The sequence below is a fragment of the Eucyclogobius newberryi genome, unplaced genomic scaffold (assembly GCF_026437365.1).
Source record: "Eucyclogobius newberryi isolate DKJ021-1_F unplaced genomic scaffold, fEucNew1.0.hap1 SCAF_4, whole genome shotgun sequence".
Classification (NCBI taxonomy): Eukaryota; Metazoa; Chordata; class Actinopteri; order Gobiiformes; family Gobiidae; genus Eucyclogobius; species Eucyclogobius newberryi.
Window position 1 is genome coordinate 5,161,093 of NW_027316056.1, and position 14,583 is coordinate 5,175,675.

The 14,583-nt window shown below is 36.5% G+C and overlaps 1 protein-coding gene across 1 annotated transcript; it reads right to left on the minus strand.

Moving 5' to 3' along the window:
• Positions 1-1,400: 1,400 nt before the first annotated feature.
• On the minus strand, positions 1,401-7,564 carry pold4 (DNA polymerase delta 4, accessory subunit). Its single transcript, XM_072463002.1, has 5 exons — positions 7,464-7,564; positions 5,774-5,889; positions 4,841-4,921; positions 2,442-2,553; positions 1,401-1,567 (listed from the first exon to the last, which is right to left on the minus strand). Exons 2-5 carry the CDS (start codon positions 5,877-5,879, stop codon positions 1,543-1,545), a joined length of 324 nt encoding a protein of 107 aa, XP_072319103.1. The 5' UTR covers positions 5,880-5,889; positions 7,464-7,564; the 3' UTR covers positions 1,401-1,542.
• Between the last annotated feature and the right edge of the window lie 7,019 nt (positions 7,565-14,583).

Sequence of the window (14,583 nt, forward strand, 5' to 3'; positions counted from 1 at the left end):
GGATAAAAACTGATGCAACACAGTTAGGCTAAAACACTGCCTTTGAAGATATATTATGTATATGTATATTTTTATTTTTTTATTTTTATTCCTTTAAGGGTGGAGGGGAAAGTTCTAACGTTATAAATCGGCTTTAAATTCAAGCTTACATGTACACGAGGCCCTTTTAATGGAACCCTTTAATGATGCGTATGTACTTTCTTAAAATCCAGGCCTCACTGAAGAGAAACTGCGCCCTCTGTAGGTCTGCATCATGATCTACACAGACTGTAGGTCTGCATCATGATCTACACAGACTGTAGGTCTGCATCATCTGCATCATGATCTACACAGACTGTAGGTCTGCATCATGATCTACACAGACTGTAGGTCTGCATCATGATCTACACAGACTGTAGGTCTGCATCATGATCTACACAGACTGTAGGTCTGCATCATCTGCATCATGATCTACACAGACTGTAGGTCTGCATCATGATCTACACAGACTGTAGGTCTGCATCATGATCTACACAGACTGTAGGTCTGCATCATCTGCATCATGATCTACACAGACTGTAGGTCTGCATCATGATCTACACAGACTGTAGGTCTGCATCATGATCTACACAGACTGTAGGTCTGCATCATGACCTACACAGACTGTAACTGGTGTAGATATTTGCATGACAATTCAAATGAATGTGGGTAAATTGTGTTTTAAGAATATAGAAATACACACAAATGTAGCTGAAAATAGCCTATTGCTAGTTGCATGACATGTCTACCTACATTTTTGACAAACAATGGCAACTAATCTCTAACTGTAGCCTATACAGTGTGAGATAAAAACTGATGCAACACATTTAGGCTAAAACACTGTCTTTGAAGATCACACTGTGGATAAGTGAGATTTTGAGACTAGGAAGTTAGATGGACAGCATTTCCTTTTTGTCCGACAAACACACTTTGAATCTTAAATAAATATTGTACTGGACACACATTTGCGGTCTGAATACAGTCTCAGAACAAATAAAAATTCCTCTCGGCGCAAAACAGACTTTCATTTATTCATTACACATTTTCAAAAACAACTTAATTTATTCTTTTATTCGTAAGTAAGTTATCAACATACCGAAACAAACAAGGTTAACAATATACTATTATAACACTTCCCAAACACACTCCCAAAAGCAAAGCATCCAATAAAAAGGAGCCCTTGAAGTAAAATAAAGTTAGAATTCTACATGATAAAATTTAAAAGAGTGAGACACAGTTCACAATATAATAATGAATTCCTCTACAACACAAAGAACAATAAAAGTAACATATTTTGGGTTAAATGCCATTGTTAAAAGGTCAACAAAATCTTATTATTTCAAGTTACACTCAGAAACATGTGCATGACGTAGTTGCATTAAATGATAAGTATTGCCAGAGAAAGTTTTACATTCTTGTCCATTATTTGAAGAAAAAAAAAAAGGTGTGATTTCCATTCTGCACGAAACGTCTTTAAACCAACAACTGCTTCCATTCGACTTTAAAAACATGGTAGTGTCTTCTTCAAAACGGATATTCACGCCACAAACTGAAAAAAAAATCAACAGAATGTATATGAAATGGTATTATGCACTAGTAAATTATGATGCAATAAAATTCTGTTTGTCGTTTAAAACTGAGGTGGAGGACAAACAAAATTTCGATGGTATAATTTGTAAAAATGCAGATGTTTTGACCTGGTTTATGGTTCATATCTCTGTAATTACTGGGCCTATGCATTGGAACAAAATTCTCTGTCAGCACAAAGGATTAAATGTAGTAAGATTTTGTGATTAAAATTGGTGGCATTATTAACTCACAAAGGCACAACAGACTTTTGGAAGTTTATGAACCTAACATTTTACAAATCAGGTTTAATATTTGTGGATTTCTTTTAAAAACTGACTTACCTGTAAAAATATATAAGACTCCATTTAAGATTGTAATAATGGCTAGGTTTACACGCACACACACCACACTGATCATTATTTGATTTCTGGAATTCTCAAAATTATTTAAATGTCATTTGAACGCTGACAGTTAAATATATGTTTACATGTGTACAGGTTTTGACATGGAAAAATTACTCAAAAAAGGACAATATCATGTGGAAAAACTAAAACGAAAGAGAAAACGTTAAAGATTTAAATCCATTGTACTTTGTCTTCCAAATACAACAATTACTCTAAAAATCTAAATGTATACATGGTGGTAGTTGATCACCAAAAATCTGATCTAATTATTGGGTTATTTGATTATTCAGTCAGATTAGTTTTGATGTACTTCAGTTAAGCCCCGAACCAAACTGCTAACCTAACAAGTTCATATTTTTATTTGTTTTTTATATGAATTATGTCAAATGAATACCTAAAACCAAGAGACTTTTCCTTGGTCTGACTGTATTTGGCGGTTGCTGGGGTTACCTGTCTCTGAGCTCCGGGTCCTGCTCACTTTGCAGCAGCAGCTCCTTGATCTCATGTGGAGGGTTGAGTCCGTGAAGATGGGCCCTGTCCCACCTCTGCATCCGAGTGATCCCTGCAGTTACACACAGGTTACACACAGGTTACACACAGGTTACACGCAGGTTACACACAGGTTACAAGCAGGTTACACGCAGGTTACACACAGGTTACAAGCAGGTTACACGCAGGTTACACACAGGTTACAAGCAGGTTACACGCAGGTTACACACAGGTTACAAGCAGGTTACACGCAGGTTACACACAGGTTACAAGCAGGTTACACACAGGTTACAAGCAGGTTACACGCAGGTTACACGCAGGTTACACACAGGTTACAAGCAGGTTACACACAGGTTACACACAGGTTACACGCAGGTTACACACAGGTTACACACAGGTTACACACAGGTTACACACAGGTTACACGCAGGTTACACGCAGGATACACGCAGGTTACACGCAGGATACACGCAGGTTACACGCAGGTTACACGCAGGTTACACACAGGTTACACGCAGGTTACACGCAGGATACACGCAGGTTACACGCAGGTTACACACAGGTTACAAGCAGGTTACACGCAGGTTACACACAGGTTACACACAGGTTACACACAGGTTACAAGCAGGTTACACGCAGGTTACACACAGGTTACAAGCAGGTTACACACAGGTTACAAGCAGGTTACACGCAGGTTACACGCAGGTTACACACAGGTTACAAGCAGGTTACACACAGGTTACACACAGGTTACACGCAGGTTACACGCAGGATACACGCAGGTTACACGCAGGTTACACACAGGTTACACACAGGTTACACGCAGGTTACACACAGGTTACAAGCAGGTTACACACAGGTTACACACAGGTTACACGCAGGTTACACACAGGTTACAAGCAGGTTACACACAGGTTACACACAGGTTACAAGCAGGTTACACACAGGTTACAAGCAGGTTACACACAGGTTACACACAGGTTACACACAGGTTACACGCAGGTTACACACAGGTTACAAGCAGGTTACACACAGGTTACACACAGGTTACACGCAGGTTACACACAGGTTACAAGCAGGTTACACACAGGTTACACACAGGTTACACGCAGGTTACACACAGGTTACAGATGTGTTCTGGTGTCACTGGTGGGACTGAATATGTTAATGTTAAACTACCTGAATTTACGCTTCAGATAAACTTTATTGAGGGAAATTACTAGATAAAAGCTCAGAAAAAACTATTGTAAAAATCAAAGAGGAAGTTTAGCCCCTGAACAGCAGCTCTCAGGGTGAAAATAAGACGCTGTCTGCATCTACTGATAGTTTTATTCTCCATGAAGCAGGAAGTTTGCCATCACGATAAGGCTAACAACAACGAGCATGCTAACACTGGCATGCTAACACTGGCATGCTAACACTGGCATGCTAACACTGGCATGCTAACACTGGCATGCTTGTTGTTGTTGGCTTTATTGTTGCGGTAAACTGGTCCATCAAAGTTATGCATTCATAAACTCATCGTGGAGAATAATTACGATGCTCGGAAAGCTTTAGGAAAGTGAGAAATACAGTTGGACACGTTTTTCACCTCTTACTAACCTAGTGCTAAATAATGTCGCAAACTTTACCACAGAACAGGGATAGCTACATATCAAATTTTACTATGAATATTGTGAGAAAAAACACCATTTACAAATATTCACAATTATTGACACCTTCACCAACAACGTTAAATTCCTTTTATATTATGTCGAATCGACTTTTATGAGCTTTATCCATGTTAAAACATTAGTTCATTAGTCTATTACCGGTAATGTAATCCTGTATTTTTCGGCATTTTAGACTAAAGTGGTCATAAAAGTTCTGTTTTCACCCGTCTCCGCCCACATCTGTATTTTGTTGCAATTAATTTAAGAAATCTAACTTCAAATCTTAAATCTAGGGTTAAAAAACAATACGTAGCCATTTTTCAACAACAAGACAAAAAGTGTAAAGTCAATTCAAATCTGCTGCTTGCTACAAGGAGATGTCACTATGAAGAGATGGGGCTTTTCAGTTCTTTAAATGGATCTGTTTCTATTAACAAGCCATTTTAGATCAATATTGCGGTTTACAAGGAACAAAATGTAAAACATTGATCAATGTATATTATACTAATATAATATAATGTTTTATTTAACTCACTTTAATTCACATTGTCAAATTGATCACCATTCTACTAGTACTGTATATGAGAAGCTTTATGACATTTCAGAAAGATAAAGTAAAGTAAATGGGACATCAGGCTAAACTAATCATATTGTTTGTACTTTTTTGACTACTGATTTAAAAAAGTAATAAATCCAAGCGTCCATCACCTGTACAAGGCCCAAATTTCCAGTCCAGATCAAACTGTTTTAGCTTCTGCAGATCCGCCTGGCGAGCTTCATTTTCAATTTCTGTCATTAAGAAAACAATATAAACAAGAGACAAACTGATGGTTACAATAATTACTATATCAGTAAATGAGAAATGAAAAATATTGTGTCATTTATTTTCACTTCAATAATTCAATACTTATCAGCAGTATCTACAGTATATAAAGTTATGGATATGTTCTAGAAATGTTCATTGTGCTATATATTGATTGATTTGACTCATTTATTGCAGTGCATCCTTTATTTACATCATAGTGTACTGGGCCTGACTGAAAGCACCACTTAAAGAGTCGAGGGGGAAAGTCTCTCTATTGCGAGAGTAATCGCAATCAAATGATTTCACAATTTGAAAGGTCACAATTAGCAAATCATAGTCAACGAGAGACTTTTAAAAATAAATTACCCACCAAATAAAGGTTGATAATGTAAATAAATAAATGCTGATAATGTAAATAAATAAAGGTTAATAATGTAAATAAATAAAGGTTAATAATGCAAATAAATAAAGGTTGATAATATATTCAAATAAATGCTGATAATGTAATTAAATGCTGAGCATGTAAGTAAATAAAGGTTGATAATATATTTAAATAAATGCTGACAATGTAAATAAATAAATGCTGAGCATGTAAATACATATAGTGACTGAAGACTTCGAGAAAGATATTTTTTGTTAGTGTATTACTCATGAAAATCCTATTTTTTTCATTGTTATAGGAGTTTTTTTTGTTTCTGTTAAAGAGATATAGAGTATAGTTCAGATATAAAACAATTGACTACAATTGTTTTTTATAGTCGCGAGGTCGTGATTAGTGGATTCATTGTTGCAGCCCTAAATTATAGAAACATAATTTCCTCTGCAAGGAAACGTACCTTCTTGTGTCGGGGGAGGAGTCGGGCTTCTCTCTCGTTTGCCTCCTCGTCTTTCTTTCTTCACCACTTTGTAAGAGTCTGTGATCAGTTTGCGTTTGGTTGTCATTCTGCACAACCTGAAATACACAAAGCCATGTGGTAAATACTGTTAAAACAACTCAAGTGCATTCATAAGACAAACGCTGAGACATTTACATGGCTAGAAAAAATCTGATAATTAGAATGATCGGATAACCCTTACGTTTGATTGTTGCTGTGTGAGTTTACAGCACAAGAGTGTGTGAATTAATCTATGGATTTTAAGAGTAACGGTTGTATTTGGAAGACAAAGTACAATTCATTATAAAAGAACTTTACATATTTAACATTTTCTTACTCGACTTTTTTTCCTCTTTCCTTTGTCAAAACCAGCGCAGAAGATCAATCAGAAAGAAGTCAGATTACTCACATCAAATGTAACTCTCTAATGGTGTTTTTGTTTCATGTGGATACTATCTCCAGTAAGTAGAGATATTTAACATAATCCAGCATAATAATGATTGAAATACACACCCGCTTTTTTACCTAGTTTATATAAACCCTTTATGATCATTTAAAAAACAAAAGCTAGAGTGTTAAAATGTTATCAAAATAAAGTGATTTCAATAAAGAAACTAACCTCAGAATATCTAAAACCTGACTAAATGAAGGACGTTTTGGTGAATAAAAAACTCTCAGACACATGCCGAAAAGTAAATTATAATGAAATTTTTAATGAAGGCAAAATCCTGATTTTTAGGTTTTACTGGACAAATACTTACAGAAATGTTGACTCCACAATAGCATTCCTTTTTATCTACAGATTTATTGCATACGTGACCACAAATTATACTTTTAATGAAGCTCCAATACCATTTTGAGGCCAGAAAACAATACTTTTTCATCATCAAAAGCAAATAATCCGATAGTTCTACCATACAAAGTCTGAATTGTCGGTTATTTTGTGTCATGAAGCCTTAAAACCCTTTGAGAATGTGTTATTGTTAGAGTTACCAGAACATTTAAATCTGGGTTGGGGTGTAATATTAAAATTGTGTGTATAATTAAGTATATGTTTCTGTTCACGGCTCATTCACGGCTCACTTGTGGGTCAGTATGTTATCTAAGAGACTTCTATCAGTTAAAATGTGTGCATTTATTGTGTTCTGCTCAAAACAGGGACTGTCCCAGGCAACTAGGGGCGTCTGATCGCCCTAGTTATGGTCACTTTATTTTCTTCTTCGCAGGGGAACTTTAAACATTCTGACGGGGCATTTCTGGGCATTTTTCTGGAGATTTTTCTAAAAAGTCACTTGAACATCACCAGCTGCAGTACAACCGTGTATTACGGTGTTATTACAGATCTAGTTTACTACAGTTTATAATCGATAACTGACTTTATGTTTTGCAGAAAAGCCATTTTAAATCCCACTCTAATGTGCTTTCCGCAAATGTGCTTGGGAAACAGAAACACGCACGGACACGTCCCACTGCTCTTATAAAACTTATTTTTGTTTTGCTACAGTTTAATACATGTTGCACTTGCATGATGTTTTGATTTTAAATGAATGAGTGAAAAGTGTTACGGCTGCAGCCAGGTCTTTACGTTTAGAACGTTTGAATGCCACTTAGGACTTGGAGTAGAAAACACGCAAAAGTAAACGCGACTAACCTGTTTATTTGAGCAGTTAAAAGGCGAGTTCAAAGGTGGATTTTCTTGTTTAAAACATCTATTTTATCATTTAAAAGGCGTTATTCTCTGTTTCCGCAGCAGCTGACGATCAAAAACAAAACAGTGACGTATTTCCTGTGAAAAGAATAGCTTCCGATCTGTCCCCTGGTGGATGGAGCAGGTACTACACCCACTGAACAAAGGACAGAACTTAAAAACCTGCCCCATCCTGAAAATATCCAGTTTTTCATTTTTAACTTTGACACAGTGGAATCAACTCTCAGACAGTCTGAAAGTGTCTTGTAAATATTCATAATTTCACTTTAGGAATTTTAGGAAATCCTCTAATGTTTGTGAAATGGTGACATTTGATAGTGTATTTTCGGTGCTTATGAATAGCTGTAATGCGTTGTAATTGTAACAAACTCTGTATATATATTTTTAAATGTATTTTGTATTCACCTGCCCAGGGACTGCAGATGGAAAATCTGGTGTGTCTTTTCTCTTGAAGATGATATCTATATGACTTGAATGAGATTACACATTTCACTAAAACGTAGTGAACATAATTCATTATATTTCACATTTTTGCCTTTTTGTCCCTAGTTTGACCATTTTTGTAAAGTTTAAAATTGTACTTCCTGGTTGGACATAAGCAGTAAATATGACATAGGTAGAGGTAATTCCACAACTATTTCCTAGCAACCATAGTGTAAACAAGAGCCAAAAGCCACATAAATGACACAGTTATTATTTAAAAACAGTAAAACCATATAACACCTTTATTTTGTTGTTTAAAGCTGTCAGAAAAGTGTGTCAGTTAAGTGTAAATTGTGTTTACAATGGCGTGTCGCGTAATGATGACATCACAGAGGGATTCTGTTTTGGGACTCAGCTCCACTTCCCGAACAACTGTAACATCCTGATAAGAACAAGTCACTGTTTTTCAATAACTGGGTCTTTGTCAAGCAACTATTCAATTTCAACGGGTTATCGATGAACTACTCTGAATTTGTATCTGCTTTCACCATTCCTGTCGTTCTTCGTTGTGATGGATGCGATACCCAAACTATTTCTGATGCTGTTCAAAGGCAAAAGCTCCAGCTCCACAAAGGCAAACACTCTCTCTGATGGAAACTTAGTCTGGATAGAACAAACTCTTGCGTCGCTGCACCCTCAGGACTTAATGGGCTTAAGATGCACATTCTGAGACACTAACTCACATCTTCTGTCCCAACACCGCCACCTTCTGGAAGTATTTTGTCAGGTTCATTCAAAAATCTACCCCCAACTTGACTTTTCGGTTTCAATACACGCGCTTTGGTTTTTACAATAATCTAAACAAACATTACATTATAAACCTTCAGATAATTCTGGCAATCTTTCATATCCATAAATCCAAATAATACATTTTTCATAAGGAAATCAACCTCTACCAACAAACCATTCAACTCTCCTCTCACCCTAAACCATAAAAAACAAAGAACTCCTCAAAACCTGCTCTGTATAAAACTGTGTACTCTCTTTTCAGTAGCTCTCACTTTATAAGAAATGTACCCTGAATGTTATCCTTGTTCATCACAAACTGCAATCTACCATAAGCAAAACTATGATTTTCATTTTCTTCTTTCCACACCTTTTTGGGCAAATGGAAAAATAACTTTAACTTTACTGGGATGCCTTTGTTTTTTTATTGTATTTGTGATTCAACCACATCAACTGTCTATAAGTTTGCAATTTATCTTCCAATGTAAATGAAATCACCTGCCCAAGATGAATGAATAGATAAGCCTTTATTAGTCCACACAGTGGGGACATTTCAGTGTTACAAGTAGGTACAGAAGTGAGAGAACAGAAAACTTATAGAAGACTTAAAAAAAAACAAACACTCTTAACAGAGGCGCTCTTACAAAAGAAAAAAGAAAACTCTCGTAAAAAAAAAAACTTATATTCTTAATAAAAGTAAAAAAAGAAAATAAGAAAATAGTAAGTAACACTCTTATTTACAGCAGTTGTATGGACACGGAATATTGCACCAATATGATTGACATTATGTCAGAGTATTGCACATGAATATGACAGTATTGCACATGGTTAAGTCAGTATTGCACATGGTTAAGTCAGTATTGCACATGGTTAAGTCAGTATTGCACATGGTTAAGTCAGTATTGTACATGGTTAAGTCAGTATTGCACATGGTTAAGTCAGTATTGCACATGGTTAAGTCAGTATTGCACATGGTTAAGTCAGTATTGCACATGGTTAAGTCGGTATTGTACATGGTTAAGTCAGTATTGCACATGGTTAAGTCAGTATTGCACATGGTTAAGTCAGTATTGTACATGGTTAAGTCAGTATTGCACATGGTTAAGTCGGTATTGTACATGGTTAAGTCAGTATTGTACATTGTTAAGTCAGTATTGCACATGGTTAAGTCAGTATTGTACATGGTTAAGTCAGTATTGCACATGGTTAAGTCGGTATTGTACATGGTTAAGTCAGTATTGTACATTGTTAAGTCAGTATTGCACATGGTTAAGTCAGTATTGTACATTGTTAAGTCAGTATTGCACAAGGTTAAGTCAGTATTGTACATGGTTAAGTCAGTATTGTACATGGTTAAGTCAGTATTGTACATGGTTAAGTCAGTATTGTACATTGTTAAGTCAGTATTGCACATGGTTAAGTCAGTATTGTACATTGTTAAGTCAGTATTGCACAAGGTTAAGTCAGTATTGTACATGGTTAAGTCAGTATTGTACATGGTTAAGTCAGTATTGCACATGGTTAAGTCAGTATTGCACATGGTTAAGTCAGTATTGCACATGGTTAAGTCGGTATTGTACATTGTTAAGTCAGTATTGTACATGGTTAAGTCAGTATTGCACATGGTTAAGTCGGTATTGTACATTGTTAAGTCAGTATTGTACATGGTTAAGTCAGTATTGCACATGGGTATGACAGTATACACATGTTCAGGGCTGACAGTGTTTGTTATAAAGTCTGACAGCAGCAGAAGGAAAGACCTGTGAAACGTCTCCTTCACACAGCGAGGGTGGATCAGTCTCTCACTGAAGCTGCTCTCCAGAGCGGAGAGAGTGTCCTGCAGGGGACAGAGTGTCCTGCAGGGGGCGAAACTCATGGCCCAGCATAGATGTGAGTTTAGCCAGGACCCTTCTGTCCCCCACCTCCTGCACCGAGTAATAAATGAACAAATAAATATTTACCACAGGTGTTACAATATGCCACCAAAATAAGTCATAATTAGACAAAACAGTACTAGTTTATGACAAATAAAAACTAAGCTAAATTAAAAAAAAACATTACAAAAAAGTATTAATAATATCACAATATATTGGCAACACAATAATCAATATCACAACAAACATTTTTGCAAACAACCGTTTCCAAAGTGCTGCAACATCATAAAACAGTAAACAACTAAAGGTGCTCTATTTGATCTTACTACAACAATAAAACCTGTCAAAATCTTAAAATAGAAATAAATGATAATAAACAACTTACAGGCTAATGAAAGTGGGTCTGTTTACACAGACAAAGATCACGAACAGCAGGAGAATAGAAAGATAAATAACACTACACAATAAAAGCCCGATAACAATAAGATATTATATACACACAATAATTCCTAAACGATAGAACTCAGAAATACTCCTATGAAGCATTTGATGACCTTTTATTCTCTTGTGCCTTTCACTCAATGCATGCACTTACATTAAGACACTGAATGAAATGTGGATTACATTTATTGATTTACCTTCCAACTGATGTATTAAAAACCACCCTCTTAAACATTAATAGCTCCTGAGTGACTTTGAAGTGCAAGTGTAACTTACGGGAGAGTTTTGGGGTGTGATTGTCCGGCACAAAGTGGTATCTAGGGTCTGTGCGTTGCCGTGCTAATGCTAAGGTTGCTCAAATGTGCTTGAATGATAAAAAGAGCAAACCTAATGTGGATTGGTGACAGGAAAAGGCACTGACAGCACTTCCTACAGCTGACAAAGTATTAAAAATCAATACAAATTGTGTTGAATTGTTGAGCAGATGTGGTCCTCTCAATCGTCTTTGGCCATTAATCGTAACAGGGATCGCTTTCGCCGTAATGGGATTTGGAAATAGGCACTTGTGTGTTATCATCAGTGGGACAGTGGTACAATGAAGCTGGAAGCTGTTTTGTTTTGTTTTATTTTATTTTATTCAAATGCAGGTCATAAAAAGTTCTATTTATGATCCTGTAATTGAAATTGCTCTACAATTAATACACTTTAATAATGACTTGTTTGCTTCCATCCAATCACTTCTCTTACCAAGAATTAAAAATAATAATAATCGTGGCAATTTTAGAAGCAACGTTTAGCCTGTTTAATTAAATCTAGAGTCCAAAACTGACACTTAAATGTAAAGTATTTTTTCATCCGGCTGTTTATGTCACATCATTTTGTCATTCAGAAAGTTTGATTTCGCAAAGATGGGCACAAACTTGAGGAATATTAAAAAATGAAAATTAAAGATCTGAACATTGTTTTAACCTTGCATCGATTTTGACAACCATTTTGTAGGATTTTTTTTCACAATCCTGTTTATGCTTACTACCTCTATAGTTACTATTATATCCATGAAACAACAGGCACAAAGAACAAAAGTGAAATCGATTTTCATAACAGCTTCAGAATGTGCTCCCACTAATCAGACGTGTCATTAAATTCAATAATAATCTGAACACAACCAATACAACAAATGAAACTGAAGGAATGGCCCAATGTCTTTGAGCTGACAGTAAAACGTTCATCTGCTTTTACATGAAGTATGCAGCGTACGGGCCATTAATATTGAAGTATTTCTTTACAGGCAGCTCGACTAGAGACGTCCAAATGACTTCCTGTTCTCTGCTCCCATTCCCATTTGTTTAAGTGCCTTATATTTATTTAGTTGCTTTTTACAACTCTTCTTGTCGTCTTGTATTTCTTCATGAAGGTGTTTTATCGCTCGAAAAACCCTTGTTCTGAGCATTGTCGCCTTTCCACGGATCACAAAAACAAACATATAGTAACATCAAAGAGACAAAGCAGAAGTTGAAACACTCAAACTGACAACTCACGTGAGGCTGATTCTGCTTTCTGATTGGTGAAACATCAAACCGTGTTTAGTTATTAAGAATAACTCAACGTTACAATTGTGATCGGTAAAAGCTACATTTGATTTGAGCTTGTTCCCCTTGTGTTAGAAACAGCTTTAAACCATTTTCAGACGAAACACAACCATCTTAAATTCAAATATATCAATTTGAAACTTATTCTACATAAACGTAAGAATAAATGTATGACACGTTTTTCCACCATGCAATGTTTTCATATCAAAATTCTGTGTGTAAAAATGGTGCACATATTTAGGACATATAAATTAGAAAAATGCATAGCGTCCAAGTTTAAACTTCTTGCTTCATTTTGTTGCCATATTAGATACAAGATTTACACAGGAAAGTTTGGAAATCGTAACTATAACTAGTTAGTCTTACTGAAAATTGGAGAAGAAAAAGTTTGCCTTATTTTTGGAGTTACAACTTCAATAAATCAGGTTTAGAATTAGAAGCTGCTTGAGGGGCCTTTGAAGTGATAATATCCCATTCAAATCTACGGTTGTAAGTGGATGAAATGAAATAATAAGACATCTTTGGGCGCAAGTTTGACAAAATTGTGTTTTCATGTGACAGCTCATGTGTTGCGAGATCAAACTGACCAAACAGAGACAAGAAAAGAAAGACAATCATCCGCAGTGTCTCGACTTGAATCGAAAAAAGGCGTTTCTTTTGTATTTCATTCATTTATTCTCAAGTCATGTTCATTCTGCGTGCACTTCTTTCATCGCTGTCGCTCATCACGTTGCGCTGATGAGTGGCTGCTGTTCAGATACTATGATTTATGTCTTTTATGCGGCGCTTTGGCCACATTTCCAGCGTGGTACTCTCTGCAGTCCATTATGCTGTGGCGATAAGAGACTGCTGGACGGCGGCCCGGCTCAGACGCACAGGCAGCCGTGATCTTGTTATCCTGAAACGTGAGCCGCCGTCAATGGTTTTTGTGGTGCGGCGCCTTCGGATGCTGAGGCCGGCGCTAAGATAGCAACCCTTTTATTCCAACCACAGCCTGGCAGGGGCCGTGATACAGTGCCGTCCAAAAAATGCACTCTTGTCAAATATTAATCAGCGGTCTCGATGCACTAAACTGTGTTAAGGACGAGCGCTGGGGACTGACGTGCATAAAGAAGCATTGTTGGAATAAAGAAATCATGCGTCGTGATTAATGCTGAGGAATTAGAGGCAAAGCATTGACTTTTCCATGACGACAAGCAGGTGGTCCCCAAAAGGAAAGTTACACAGTGCGTCTTTAAGGGATGGAATCAAACTCTTTAAAAGGGAGTGATGTTTTCTACTGGCAAAACCATTCATATGGAAGCGAACAGCCTCAATGTCAGCCTCGAACAGACATTCTGAATTTAAGTTGCAGCTGAGTAAGTTGCAGTTTGTGTTTTCAATGTGTTTAAAAATTCAAAAGAGTTGATACAAAGTGATCTAACCTCATTTCCTCGATTCTTTAACCGAGTTTAGTTTTGCTTTAGATGATTTACCAAATATTTGTTATTGTCTATGACCCACAGGAACCAAGAGAAAGTCTCTAAACCTACAAATCAAGTTATAAATCTGGGGTAATAATGGATTGAATAAACAACACAAGTATAGTGTCTAAACCAGACTTGGAGAGACTTATCCGTGTGTTTCAAATGGTGGCCCGTGGACCACATTCGGCCCACTAAGTAATATGTCAACCAAAGAGCTGAACAGCAGGTAAAAAAAATAAGCTAGTTCTAAGAAGGTAGTTTTAAGGTAAGATTTAAAATTCCAGAATCAGAACCAATGAAGCAAAAACATCCCTCTGAAGAGTGAATTAATAATAATATTTTTTGCCCCTTTTTGCCACTTTTTGCTCACATGTTCACACCGAATCTCAAGCGCTTCAAAGAAAAGAAGACGTTTGACTTGTGGAGCAGTAATGGACCATCGCACTCTGTCTCTGTAGCTGCAGCTCTATTTGAAGACACTTGG